At 28.6% G+C, this 15,409-nt stretch overlaps 1 protein-coding gene across 1 annotated transcript in view; it reads left to right on the forward strand.

Annotated features, from left to right (window-relative positions):
- Positions 1-14,209, forward strand: part of LOC111641977 — a 53,835-nt gene extending 39,626 nt beyond the window's left edge. The window contains exons 21-26 of the mRNA XM_023388266.1: positions 9,327-9,579; positions 9,667-9,749; positions 9,841-10,014; positions 11,843-12,095; positions 12,185-12,267; positions 12,359-14,209. Coding sequence (XP_023244034.1) covers positions 9,327-9,579; positions 9,667-9,749; positions 9,841-10,014; positions 11,843-12,095; positions 12,185-12,267; positions 12,359-12,538 — 1,026 coding nt within the window. The 3' untranslated portion in view covers positions 12,539-14,209. The remainder of the gene's footprint in view (positions 1-9,326; positions 9,580-9,666; positions 9,750-9,840; positions 10,015-11,842; positions 12,096-12,184; positions 12,268-12,358) is intronic.
- Positions 14,210-15,409: the final 1,200 nt, after the last annotated feature.

The raw sequence follows: 15,409 nt of genomic DNA on the forward strand, positions 1-15,409 counted from the left end.
ATATATATATATATACATTTTATGTATTTAATTACTTAATTCTTCATAACTTAAACGTGTATTTTTCGGGATAAATCTAAAATGGAAAAAGTTTATTCCTAATGTTTTCTTGCGACTTAACACAGAAACCACCATCAAAGCGAAAAAAGAAAAAACTTTGTTGACAGAAAATCAAATTTTTCTGCCGAGATGAAAGGACTTTTATCTTCATTCAATAACCTCGTATGAAATAGTTCTTAAAATCTAATTGGAATCCCACTTTTTCATAAATTTAACTAAATTGAATGTTCAAAAAAAAAATCTCTAAGAGCCAATATTTATTTTATTCCATGAAGTTGTGGCATTCACTTTCAGTTATTGAAGAGATCTTTGCTTTAAAATCTTTAAAAAAAATGTTGACTAAAAGATTTATCATCAAAAATGATAGTAGAATAAATTTAAAATATTAAGTATATTCCAATGCATATTTCAATAAGTTTAAATTTGAAAATAATTATATCTTCCATTATTATTTTGAGAAATTAGAACAATTTCTTAACTATTTNATTAAAATATATTGAACTTGATTATCATTTTTGAAGTTAAAGTATAGATTTTCTTTCATTTTCTAGTGGTTAGTTATTCAATTAGACTAATAGATAAAAGGTATAAATATACATTCCTTAATTAAGGAGTTCTATGTATTGTACAGTGTTTACTTCAGACATTTTTCTTCTTTTAAAGAATCTTTTGGAGAAATATTTTCTTATTAAAGATTAATTTTTGCCCCTTTATTGGTGGTCTTTTTTCCCCATAGGATAATGCACCACTGGAGTATCTGCAAATACAAAAAGCAATACATTTCTTCCTTTGTACTTTTAGACATGTTAAAAAAATAATAATAATAAAAATAATATATTTTTCCTAAATTAATTTTGAAGTATAAAAGAATCCATCAAATTATTTAACTAGTGACTAATTTATATACAAATATGAAATGTTAATGCATTTATAGATATAATTAGTAAAATACTAAATGAAAAGTTTTCAATGAAAACTAGCTATTAATTAAAAATATAGATCAAAAATACATTATAGAAGATTCAATATGTGTTAATGAAAGAGATGTAGAATANGTTCCATAATACCACCTTCTCCTCTACTAATGTTAACTAATAAATACAATAATTTTTTAATCAAATTTAATTCAAAATACTAATTAATGAAATTCAAACTAAAAATAAATATTATAAGCATATTAATATTGGAAATTATAAAAAAATTGCAGTTTTTTTTAATTATCAGTATACATGCTGTTAATACACATACACACACATACCTACATATATATACAGGAAACCCTCGTTAGTTCGAAATTCAAGGGACGTTGTACAAAATATTATATTTGATAACAATAATGCCATTCCTGAGAATTGTTTTGTTGTAAATAATATAATAATATTCCCCTTCTTATTAATAAAATCTCGATAAAGAAAATAAAGAAACGAAATGATAATACAGCAAAATTTCTGCTCTGACTTCGAATGTAGATAAAACTAGCTAGAGAAAAAAAATAAGTAATGCTAGGATATTCTATGCACAATAGTAATACAGTACACTCGCGATTATCCGGCTTAATGTGACGAACGACCACATTAAGCCCGATAACACGAAGACTGAAGATAAGGCATTTCCTGTGCAGTCAAGCACGTCAATACGCCCATATATGGTTTATTTATCAGTTGTAATTTTTTACGGAACATATTTTAATACGAAATTTTCAGCCGGTAAGACGCCCACAATTACCATGACGCTTTATCCGCAGAATAATCTTATGTTTTATGAAAACCATAAAACATACGTTTATTCTGCGGATTCAGGCAAAATAGATATTCGTATCAGCAAAAGAATATTTAAATTGATTAGCAAATATTTTAGATATAGGAGTACATGTATATCTTTATTACATCTGTATATTATTTTATGTATGTATTTAAAGTAGGTAGGTAGAAAATTTCTGAAATGTTGCTTTTATTTATATAATAATAACTTTTATGTGCTTTTGTTAACTTACTTTTTACTGAAATTACATTTTACACTTGACAAGACTTATCACAAAAATCGTTCTAGATTTAATTATTTAAAAAATTAAAAATATGCTATTATAAAAAAAATTCCGTACAACGATTCAGCTAATTAGTTTAATTGAACTGTTAAGTTTATTAAAATTCTGTTTAAAGGCAAAATCTTTTTAATTAGTTTCATTTTATATACAGATATTTCGTTATAATACAGAATAAAATGAACACATTACAGTACTGTACAGTACTGTACATGTACTTAACTATGTAGGCTGTTTCATATTTCTGAAAAATTCTTGAATGAATGTCTCTAGGGTTATTCACTTTAGAAGCACCATACAGATGCTCTTAACAGTTAGTTTTTGAAATTTTTTTTGCTGGCTTTAAATTCTCATAACAAATAGCTCCATATAATTTTTTTAAGAGAAAACATTTACTAACAAAATAACTTTACATATTTTTAAATATGATGAAATTTAAGATTCAATACATTGCAACAAACCTATATATAGTAAGTACAGTATCTTATTTATTGCTTGAGTAAATACGTCTGCTAAATGAAATCAGTTTTAATGAAATATATTTTGAATTTAATTAATACTTTCTTAATAATTAATGATATATACGGCCTTGTTTTGAAGATAAAAGACGGTCATCATCGTATCGAGATAAGTGGATAAGATTGACAATTCTAGTATTCTACTGCAAGTCTCTTTGTAAATTGTCTCCATTAAACTTCCAGTAATCGAATGTCAATTAACTTAATGTATTTTATGATATTCTCAGTTTATTAAAGAAGCAAATGATCTTTTGAAGTCAACTATAGCTTCAGAATAATAATCAGTTTGTCAAAATATTCATTTTCTTCTTCAGATGGACATGAATTAATATATACAATTAAAACTGGTGTGTACTGTACATTATATTAGATTAATACAAATATTTGCATGCATACTCTAAAAGAAATTATTTCAGCAGGAGATTATACATTAGTTCCACTGCAATGTAAACATTGTCTATAAACATTAAACGCAGTGAAACAAATGCACTAATAAGGTTCGGACGGGCCGGATAAACCCCAGAATTTTTGGGATAATTCGCCTCGGTTCACATCCCTCACTACCTGACCGTCCCATTGTGGGCCTGGCCGAATCCATGATTGGCTTGATTAAAAACCCTCTTAGTGCCCACAGAGCGGAAAGAGAAAAAAACTATATTGGCAGAGCCTTACACTCACAAGCACTACTGTGAAATTATTATAGTTTATGGGGAGACGAGATTGAAATACACGAGAAGCAGTATCAAACTTTCTAGATACACTAACACTTGTGCATCCTTCAATTCTGAACGCACTATGCTGAACAATGCAAACCTGTAGAGTATAGAGGATCACGATGAAGGTTGTTTTCGACTTCACGACATCAAATTTTTGGCGTGCTTCCGCACACATCCATAAACAAGCATATTCAAAGCAGCAAGGCAACATGGATAACATGGATCGCAGCACATCACAAATACATCGAATTTTATATCAGTATAAGCCTGTATAGTGATTCAACTGCTATCTGCAACTGTCACAATATGCAGATAATGACGGACAGCAATTTGATTGATGCAACATAACGTGTTTTGGAGTAAATTTAAAAACTGATTCAGCACATTTTATAATTTGACTAGGCACTTTCACTCAAAATGGAATGTATAACTGCCATAATGTGCTCCACGATTTAAATATGTCACACTAAACACTACTAAATGTCTGGTAATGTATCTAGTGATTAGGTTTTTCGTCCGGTATTCAGCGATGGAAACCCTATGTTAATTAATCTTCTACATACGACGGTGGACAAACGGCTTGGGGTAACTATGGCAGGTTTGTTATCAGCAGGTGGCTCACCAGCTCATCCTCGCGCAGTTTCTCAGTATCTCACGGCGAGGTTCAATAACTGATGTATGGGACAATGAGGTCCTGTTCCATGATCATAGTCCCCAGACTTAAGACTATTGGATTAATTCCTGTGGATTAACCTAAAAGCACAAATTTACGACGCGTATCCAACAACGCTGAGTGATATTGGCGAGATGCAGAGGCGAATACGAAGGCTTGTAGGACAGTGACGGCCAAATGTCACATTCAAACGTCTATACCTTTTGTATTGCCGCTGAAGGCTGCTATTTTGAACACCTATACACTGCGAAATAAAGCTAATTGTTTTCGTATTAAAAACAATATTGGCTTTTGTTCTTTAGAGTCACAGATTTTGTTATGCTGAATCTTCAAATGATCCCTTTTCTGTTATCCTTGCGCTGGAAGAGATGGGAAAATTTATGTATTGTCTTGTGCTACTGAATTTTACTACTGTATTGTACTACTGTGAACATCGTAGTGGAACTAATGCATCATATGCATATACTCGTGCAATGCCGGAAAGATATTTTTGTGCGTGGATAAATGTTAAAGTGAACACATTGTAATAAGCTTACACCATGAAAAACTGAAAAATTTAAAAAGTGTGTGTTCATTCACTCACTCACATAATCTTGCTTAGGTTAGAATATAGAACGAGATTGTTTTTATTGTTCTTAAGTATAAATTGAACTGGGAATCAAATTTTTAAAAATTTTTCATTGATATAAATTACAGATTTTATATTATAAATAACAAACTTATTCTATTGAAGTTTTATAAAATAGATGCAGTCTATTAATGATGTATGAAATATTGATATTACTAGCAAGAAGCAACATCAACTAAAAATATAACAACATATATATAATTTATTTATGGAATAAAATGTAATTCCAGTTTGCTGAAAAATGTTATCACAACTGTTGAAAAATGGAATGAATTTTGATGAGAAAATTGAAACTTCTCTCATCTATCCACGGATGATGGATGATCGAAACTTGTTTATAAAACTTGTTAAATTCTCTAAATAATTGAAAATGTGTTTTATTATTAATTGAATGATGTATTAAAATAAATTACCGATCTCTATAACGATTATTGCATTAATTAATACTCAATACCTTCATATATTTTATATTATTCCACTTCACAATATGAATATTTATATATGTTACGGAATTTCACATTTAATTATCATAACACTATAACGTCTATTTATTTCATGTTTTTGTCACAAGAACAGGTCAAGTAGAAGTAATTTATGAAAAAATTCAATTACACGATATCTCTCTACTCTGAAGCGAATTTTGTTAATAACACTCGGGCTATTTCGTTAACATATCGTATGCCTCGCTACACTTCATCCACAACACGCTTCATTCTTTTAACTTATTTACTTTAACAGCTGGAAAAGTTACTGGATGGTAAATTATTGTTAATGAGAGTAGACTTAAATCTTAAAAAGAAAAGGAATTTTAACTATTTAGAACGGTATATTAAAACAATGAAAAATTCTAATATAATATATATTCTTATTTGAGAAGATTTAGTTAATTTTGTGACTTAAATGCTTAACATTCCTTCTACAGTTTTCTTTATCTGAATCTTTTGAACTAATATTTGAAATTTTTTTCAAGAATAAATGATTTAAGATCTTTTCAGAAGAATAGAAAAGTGGAAACGATGATATATTAATATGACAAACAGAAGATTCTATTAGGAATTTTTCTTCGTGATATATTTTAGATATTTATTATAAATATAAAAATGTTTAGATTATACAGGGTGTTAAAAAGCATCAGCATTTATATGGAAGATAGCTTACCACTCTAAGCAAGTTAACCAAAAAAGATATATATATTTGTGAGATAAATAATCCGACAAAAACCTGGAATTTTTTAGCATTCTCAACTGTAAAGTGATGCTGCGAAGCGTGCATGGACATATAAGAGCGGCATGTAATAATGGCACGTGCATTTAGAATATAATTAGAATAACCCGATCAAAAATTATTCTTTCCTATGGCATTAATTTTACAAGACATAATTCTATTCTTAGAAATTTCTGTGTGGAATAATTTATCCAAAGAATTTTATAATAATCTAATCCTGGTAATGATATTAGAAATAAATTGATAAACATGTACTGCGTCGAATTTAAAGTATACTGTATTTATTTTTCATTCTTCAAGCTTAACCAATCGTATTTTATTTACTAATGCAACTTAAGTTTATTAGTCTTAATCGCTTTTTGGATCCGGAATCGATCTCACTGATCTAAAAACCACGGGAATTTTTCGGGGGTGGTCTATTCCAGATTTGTCGGGTTCCGTTCATGGTTTGGCCTTTCCATTGTGGATCTGGCCAAACTGACGATGGGCCTGAAAAAAAGGCCTTCTTAGTGCACAAGACGAAGAGAATTAATAAAGAAAAGTGCGACTTTGATGTGAAAATTTAAACAAAATAATAATAAATAATAAAGATTTTCAATAATTAAAAAGAAATCATCTGTTATTTAACAAGGTGTAATTTATATATTATGTAGGCACGTAATTTAATACAGTACACGTACTGTACAGTATGTGTACTGTATTAAATTAACGAATTGTTTCTTTTAAATTAATTCATGATCATGAAAGACAATATTAATTTTCCTTTTTTGTCAGTCGTAACGGATAAGAATAAAGATTTTCAACATAGAAACGTTACCAAATACAGAAAAAATAAATCGTATAGTAAATATTTTTGGAAGTTGAGTAAAAAGAATTCATACAGAAAAATATTCCCTTAGAAAACTCTAACATATCACATTCCAATGAAAGAAAAAGTCTATAATATAGATCTGTTCTCAGAATAAGTAAGATTTATTTGAAATGAAGGAACAATAAAGCTATTTGAATATTCTATGCATTGTTAATTGTTTTAAATGTAATGAATGTGTTTACTAAGCATTAATTATGAATCGAAAATTACAGCTAAATCAGAAATCTGATTTACATAATTATTTAAAGATTGATTGACGAATAACTGTGTGAACGACTAAAGGTGTTAATGAAAATTAATAAATACAATAGTATAGTGGGAAAATATTTGGATCACACCGAAGAAAACCGATTGGATCGAACAAAAACTAATTAACTTAAAAAAAATGGATTATTGAAAATAATTTCATTATTTTCTGTCTTAAATATACAAATCATGTAGACTCAATGGGATACATTATAAGTCTGACCGAACCTACAATGGGCTTAAAAAAAGGTTTAGTGGGCTAATGCAAAAGTGACTTTTTTATATAAATGTAAATGATCATAAGATAGCTAACTAAAATAATTTACCTATACAAATATTCATAAATATACTGATCATGATAAAAATTATAATAATACAGTAGGGGCCATCGACTTTAGACTATTATTTTCATCAACTCCAATGTTTTTCTTCTAAGAAATGACTAAGTTTCGCTTATTGCTATTTTGAAATATTAATTTTAAGCTAAAATTTTACATGATTTTAATTATAAATTATGATAATTCAATACAAAATATTCATTAAATTAAAATTTCTAATAATTCGAATTATGATAAATATACTGTACTAAATTTATATTTCTATATAAACTTCCGATTCCTTTGTGAATTGAGAATTTAATTGAAATATTATTTTTGTTAGTTCTAAGGGAAAGAGAAAGTAAAATGATTAAATTATCAGAAATATTCTAATAAAATTTTAAATTATTTATTTTTAATTTTAATAAATTTATTATTATCGACAAATAATAAATAGAACTATTTAAAAGAAAATTTTCCTTGAAATGCTTCAGGTGAAAAGATTATACTTGTAATTACATAAATATATTAAATAATTTATGATAATTATATCTTTTCAATTGTTTTTATTGTAAGGACAAGGTGACTATTGCTAAATATTAAATTATCTCCAAATGAAATACGAAAAAAAATTTAATCAAACGGAATAATTTATTTTAAGCAATATTAGTACTTAAAAAACAGTATTATATTGTAAGAAATTTTAGTATTCATGAATTTTATAATGATTTAAATTTGAAAAATTCGGTTTATTCATTCAATATTTCTGAGAAACGTTAGAAGAATCAAAGATTTTTAAGGAAATATTTAAATTTCTTAAGTTTCCTTTCATAAATTGAAATTTTATTGCTTTTCATAATACTGTAAGAGAGGAATGTTATTCATAATGTATCAACACAAATTAGCTTCAAGTTATAAAATTATTTAATTAAATGCATTTTACTGGAGCTATTTTAATTGTTATTATAAACAGTTGAATGGAATATAAATATTAAATATTTTCTAATATAAAACTTGGAAACATCTCTAAACATAGAAGTGAATCATTTAAATTACAAATAAAACTGTTAGAAAATAATTAAATAAAATTATGAATAAAGATTTATTTATATATTATACGTATATACAGTATATAAATCGTTTATTTATTTAATTCAAGTTTCAAATTTTCTGTATTTAAAAATACATAAAATGTTTGGTATTATATATATATATATACATTTTATGTATTTAATTACTTAATTCTTCATAATTTAAACGTGTATTTTTCGGGATAAATCTAAAATGGAAAAAGTTTATTCCTAATGTTTTCTTGCGACTTAACACAGAAACCACCATCAAAGCGAAAAAAGAAAAAACTTTGTTGACAGAAAATCAAATTTTTCTGCCGAGATGAAAGGACTTTTATCTTCATTCAATAACCTCGTATGAAATAGTTCTTAAAATCTAATTGGAATCCCACTTTTTCATAAATTTAACTAAATTGAATGTCCAAAAAAAAAAATCTTTAAGAGCCAATATTTATTTTATTCCATGAAGTTGTGGCATTCACTTTCAGTTATTGAAGAGATCTTTGCTTTAAAATCTTTAAAAAAAATGTTGACTAAAAGATTTATCATCAAAAATGATAGTAGAATAAATTTAAAATATTAAGTATATTCCAATGCATATTTTAATAAGTTTAAATTTGAAAATAATTATATCTTCCATTATTATTTTGAGAAATTAGAACAATTTCTTAACTATTTTGTATAAGTATATAATCTTTCTTTTACAAAATGATTCAAAATATTATGAATTGTTGTTTTATATAACTTTTATTCAATATTTATAAGTTGAATATTTATATAATATAAGAACCTTTTTAACCATATCCATCTTGAGTTCATCTTTGACCCACAATGGGCATTTCGAAATTTTAAAATTATTGTTATTTAAAACAATTATTATATATACTGTTATATTATTATATTCATTCGTTTTAAGAAAAACAATTTAAGAATAAAAACTAATAATAATAATATATTTACAGGTGTGTTCGATGCTTAATACATTAGAGAATTATTATTGGAGATACACATCTGCTTCGGAATTAGTTAATACAATTTTGCAACACATTGATGTAAGAGCTTCGCAATTATTTTCCAGACGTGAATATTTAGATTTATCAGAATCCATGTTTCAAATGATTGTTGGAAGAGAACTCAGTACCATTCCTGAAGTGAAGAAATTCGAAGTAATGTTGCAATGGGCCAATCATAAAGTGAACAACATGGGTCATCCAGGTAAAAAGGAAAATAATTAAGCACAATTTAAATTCAATATATTGTTAAAATAATATAAAATTAAAAGAATTTTTTTTTCTAATTCAGATCCTCAGGAATTACAATGTATGATGAACAGATTAACTCGTGATTTAAAACTACATAAAATTTCACCGCAAGACCTTATTAAGGTAAGTGTTATAAAATTATTGAGAACATAATCCCAATTGCTATTGTCACAGTTATAATAACTACTATAGAAGCATAAACGTATAATTTCAGATTGTTCTGCCAACTAAGACAATCAGTAACGAACGCATTTTAGGTACTCTGCTATATCAAGCAGACAAAGGGATATATCGTATTCAGCCTTCATATCTGGACCAATGTCGAAATCCCGATAATAATGACGATTATGAAATAGAAGAAAAAACTCATCGTCATCAATCTGTAAAAAAATAATATGATTATTCTTACTTCAATTGTAAAAGCTTCTGATATTGCAGATCTTAAGAATTTTCGAAATTAAGATTATTGCAATCTAATTTCTTCTTACACTGCCAATTAAGTTAAGAATGATTGTGATAAAAAAAAAATTATAGATTAGCCAACTTTATCCTGCATGGTCATTTATACTGTATTTAGAAACACAAGAGAGAACTTTCAGTTAAATTCCAACAAACTGAAGTATCGATATCAGTTAGATATTTGATAACATCTTAATTTGATTAAATGATAGATAATCAATGACAATTTTACTATAAATATATATATATAATAATGAATTTAGTTGTAAGAAGTAGGAATATATAAAATTCCTGTAATTAAATATGGCTTAGCCAAAAATTTATTAATAATTAAATATTTATTACTTGTTTATTCGTGAAACAATTTTTAACTTTATGTAAATCAAATGGATGCAGGAAATATAGTAGTATGTAGAACAATTTATGTAGTATCGATAGATAGTCGGAAAAATATTTTTAGTTTCCATCGTTAATGAGTAGCTGGATATTTTTAGTATATGACAAAAAATTTCTTCAGAAAATCGTTGTATGGGGAAGATAAAAACATTCTTAATTTTATAGCATAAAACTCAAGAAAAATATAGTCAAATTTATATTTTTATGAAATTCCTAACATTAATACTATCACATTAACCTGTGCCAGGTACCTTTAAAAACAAAATGGTAAAAAAGTTCTTGGTACCATGGGGTCAATTGGCCCTATGCAAATAAATAGCTATTATTGTTTATATTCTCAAATAATTTACATTGGTATTGTTTACTTTTCAAATTTTTTAAGTTGAAAGTGTTTATAATCATAAAACCTGTTTGTTAATTATTGCTGTTTACTTGTCTTTATCCCTGAAACACACCGTAAGTTGATCTCTTAGTCCCTTTTTCTGATTGTGCTGTACTTGCTGAAACTTGACTGGTTTAATTCTATCGTAAGAAATTCTTGAGCGATGCGTTTCTGAACAATGCTTGATAATCTATGAATCCATTTATTAAATGAAAAAATCTCACAGCAGTTAGAAACTAATAAGTCTTACCAGAACATAAACGTAAATAGGTTTGCATGCAAGAACCAATGAGTTACAAAAGTAATTAACACCTATTTCTAGATTTCTAACAAACAACATAAAATTCACTTTAATGATGCATTTTAATTACTATTACCCAGTGCTTAATCACTTAGTTTCTAAAAATAGGGTCTCGACGGCTGGATGGCCAAAGTGGTTAAGGCGCAGTATGCCGCTCTGGGGAATCCGGGATCGAATCCAGGCTGTCAAATACATGGGTGGTTCGTCTTGGTTATGTCTTTCACAACCCTACTCCCATTCGGTCCTGGCAGCAATGGGTATGAAAAAAGGCCCTCTTAATGCCAATAGAGCAGTAAGAGTTTTAAAAAATATTAGGCTTTAGTTTAAACTATTTTGCTATTGTGATATCACTATGAAAGATGCTGATTCTGCTCGAATTCGAAGCTATCGTAAAAAATTGTGTTCGAATTTTCGGGTTGTGGGAATTTATCATGATAGCATTTCGCGAGGTAATTAGATTGGCCAAGGCTTTGATTCCCATGCTGTTTCATACTGAATAATTGCATTGCAAGTTAAGTCCATTATAACGGATTAACTGAGTATATTCTGTGCTGGTGCTTGTGCTTTGTAATTGACAAATCTAATCCATTCTAAAATATTAAAAATTAATTTTCAATATTTCTTTTATAAATTATTTAATTGCTTTTCATATAATTATAGCTTTTAATATATTTACAGGTGTGTTCGATGCTTAATACATTAGAGAATTATTATTGGCGATATACATCTGCTTCGGAATTAGTTAATACAATTTTGCAACACATTGATGTAAGAGCTTCGCAATTATTTTCCAGACGTGAATATTTAGATTTATCAGAATCCATGTTTCAAATGATTGTTGGAAGAGAACTCAGTACCATTCCTGAAGTGAAGAAATTCGAAGTAATGTTGCAATGGGCCAATCATAAAGTGAACAACATGGGTCATCCAGGTAAAAAGGAAAATAATTAAGCACAATTTAAATTCAATATATTATTAAAATAATATAAAATTAGAAGAATTGTTTTTTTTCTAATTCAGATCCTCAGGAATTACAATGTATGATGAACAGATTAACTCGTGATTTAAAACTACATAAAATTTCACCGCAAGACCTTATTAAGGTAAGTGTTATAAAATTATTGAGAACGTAATCCCAATTGCTATTGTCACAGTTATAATAACTACTATAGAAGCATAAACGTATAATTTCAGATTGTTCTGCCAACTAAGACAATCAGTAACGAACGCATTTTAGGTACTCTGCTATATCAAGCAGACAAAGGGATATATCGTATTCAGCCTTCATATCTGGACCAATGTCGAAATCCCGATAATAATGACGATTATGAAATAGAAGAAAAAACTCATCGTCATCAATCTGTAAAAAAATAATATGATTATTCTTACTTCAATTGTAAAAGCTTCTGATATTGCAGATCTTAAGAATTTTCGAAATTAAGATTATTGCAATCTAATTTCTTCTTACACTGCCAATTAAGTTAAGAATGATTGTGATAAAAAAAAAAAATTATAGATTAGCCAACTTTATCCTGCATGGTCATTTATACTGTATTTAGAAACACAAGAGAGAACTTTCAGTTAAATTCCAACAAACTGAAGTATCGATATCAGTTAGATATTTGATAACATCTTAATTTGATTAAATGATAGATAATCAATGACAATTTTACTATAAATATATATATATAATAATGAATTTAGTTGTAAGAAGTAGGAATATATAAAATTCCTGTAATTAAATATGGCTTAGCCAAAAATTTATTAATAATTAAATATTTATTACTTGTTTATTCGTGAAACAATTTTTAACTTTATGTAAATCAAATGGATGCAGGAAATATAGTAGTATGTAGAACAATTTATGTAGTATCGATAGATAGTCGGAAAAATATTTTTAGTTTCCATCGTTAATGAGTAGCTGGATATTTTTAGTATATGACAAAAAATTTCTTCAGAAAATCGTTGTATGGGGAAGATAAAAACATTCTTAATTTTATAGCATAAAACTCAAGAAAAATATAGTCAAATTTATATTTTTATGAAATTCCTAACATTAATACTATCACATTAACCTGTGCCAGGTACCTTTAAAAACAAAATGGTAAAAAAGTTCTTGGTACCATGGGGTCAATTGGCCCTATGCAAATAAATAGCTATTATTGTTTATATTCTCAAATAATTTACATTGGTATTGTTTACTTTTCAAATTTTTTAAGTTGAAAGTGTTTATAATCATAAAACCTGTTTGTTAATTATTGCTGTTTACTTGTCTTTATCCCTGAAACACACCGTAAGTTGATCTCTTAGTCCCTTTTTCTGATTGTGCTGTACTTGCTGAAACTTGACTGGTTTAATTCTATCGTAAGAAATTCTTGAGCGATGCGTTTCTGAACAATGCTTGATAATCTATGAATCCATTTATTAAATGAAAAAATCTCACAGCAGTTAGAAACTAATAAGTCTTACCAGAACATAAACGTAAATAGGTTTGCATGCAAGAACCAATGAGTTACAAAAGTAATTAACACCTATTTCTAGATTTCTAACAAACAACATAAAATTCACTTTAATGATGCATTTTAATTACTATTACCCAGTGCTTAATCACTTAGTTTCTAAAAATAGGGTCTCGACGGCTGGATGGCCAAAGTGGTTAAGGCGCAGTATGCCGCTCTGGGGAATCCGGGATCGAATCCAGGCTGTCAAATACATGGGTGGTTCGTCTTGGTTATGTCTTTCACAACCCTACTCCCATTCGGTCCTGGCAGCAATGGGTATGAAAAAAGGCCCTCTTAATGCCAATAGAGCAGTAAGAGTTTTAAAAAATATTAGGCTTTAGTTTAAACTATTTTGCTATTGTGATATCACTATGAAAGATGCTGATTCTGCTCGAATTCGAAGCTATCGTAAAAAATTGTGTTCGAATTTTCGGGTTGTGGGAATTTATCATGATAGCATTTCGCGAGGTAATTAGATTGGCCAAGGCTTTGATTCCCATGCTGTTTCATACTGAATAATTGCATTGCAAGTTAAGTCCATTATAACGGATTAACTGAGTATATTCTGTGCTGGTGCTTGTGCTTTGTAATNAGAGGATCACGATGAAGGTTGTTTTCGACTTCACGACATCAAATTTTTGGCGTGCTTCCGCACACATCCATAAACAAGCATATTCAAAGCAGCAAGGCAACATGGATAACATGGATCGCAGCACATCACAAATACATCGAATTTTATATCAGTATAAGCCTGTATAGTGATTCAACTGCTATCTGCAACTGTCACAATATGCAGATAATGACGGACAGCAATTTGATTGATGCAACATAACGTGTTTTGGAGTAAATTTAAAAACTGATTCAGCACATTTTATAATTTGACTAGGCACTTTCACTCAAAATGGAATGTATAACTGCCATAATGTGCTCCACGATTTAAATATGTCACACTAAACACTACTAAATGTCTGGTAATGTATCTAGTGATTAGGTTTTTCGTCCGGTATTCAGCGATGGAAACCCTATGTTAATTAATCTCCTACATACGACGGTGGACAAACGGCTTGGGGTAACTATGGCAGGTTTGTTATCAGCAGGTGGCTCACCAGCTCATCCTCGCGCAGTTTCTCAGTATCTCACGGCGAGGTTCAATAACTGATGTATGGGACAATGAGGTCCTGTTCCATGATCATAGTCCCCAGACTTAAGACTATTGGATTAATTCCTGTGGATTAACCTAAAAGCACAAATTTACGACGCGTATCCAACAACGCTGAGTGATATTGGCGAGATGCAGAGGCGAATACGAAGGCTTGTAGGACAGTGACGGCCAAATGTCACATTCAAACGTCTATACCTTTTGTATTGCCGCTGAAGGCTGCTATTTTGAACACCTATACACTGCGAAATAAAGCTAATTGTTTTCGTATTAAAAACAATATTGGCTTTTGTTCTTTAGAGTCACAGATTTTGTTATGCTGAATCTTCAAATGATCCCTTTTCTGTTATCCTTGCGCTGGAAGAGATGGGAAAATTTATGTATTGTCTTGTGCTACTGTATTGTACTACTGTATTGTACTACTGTGAACATCGTAGTGGAACTAATGCATCATATGCATATACTCGTGCAATGCCGGAAAGATATTTTTGTGCGTGGATAAATGTTAAAGTGAACACATTGTAATAAGCTTACACCATGAAAAACTGAAAAATTTAAAAAGTGTGTGTTCATTCACTCACTCAC

Source organism: Centruroides sculpturatus, unplaced genomic scaffold (assembly GCF_000671375.1).
Source record: "Centruroides sculpturatus isolate CEXI.00-Female unplaced genomic scaffold, Cexi_2.0 scaffold59, whole genome shotgun sequence".
In the NCBI taxonomy this organism is placed as follows: Eukaryota; Metazoa; Arthropoda; class Arachnida; order Scorpiones; family Buthidae; genus Centruroides; species Centruroides sculpturatus.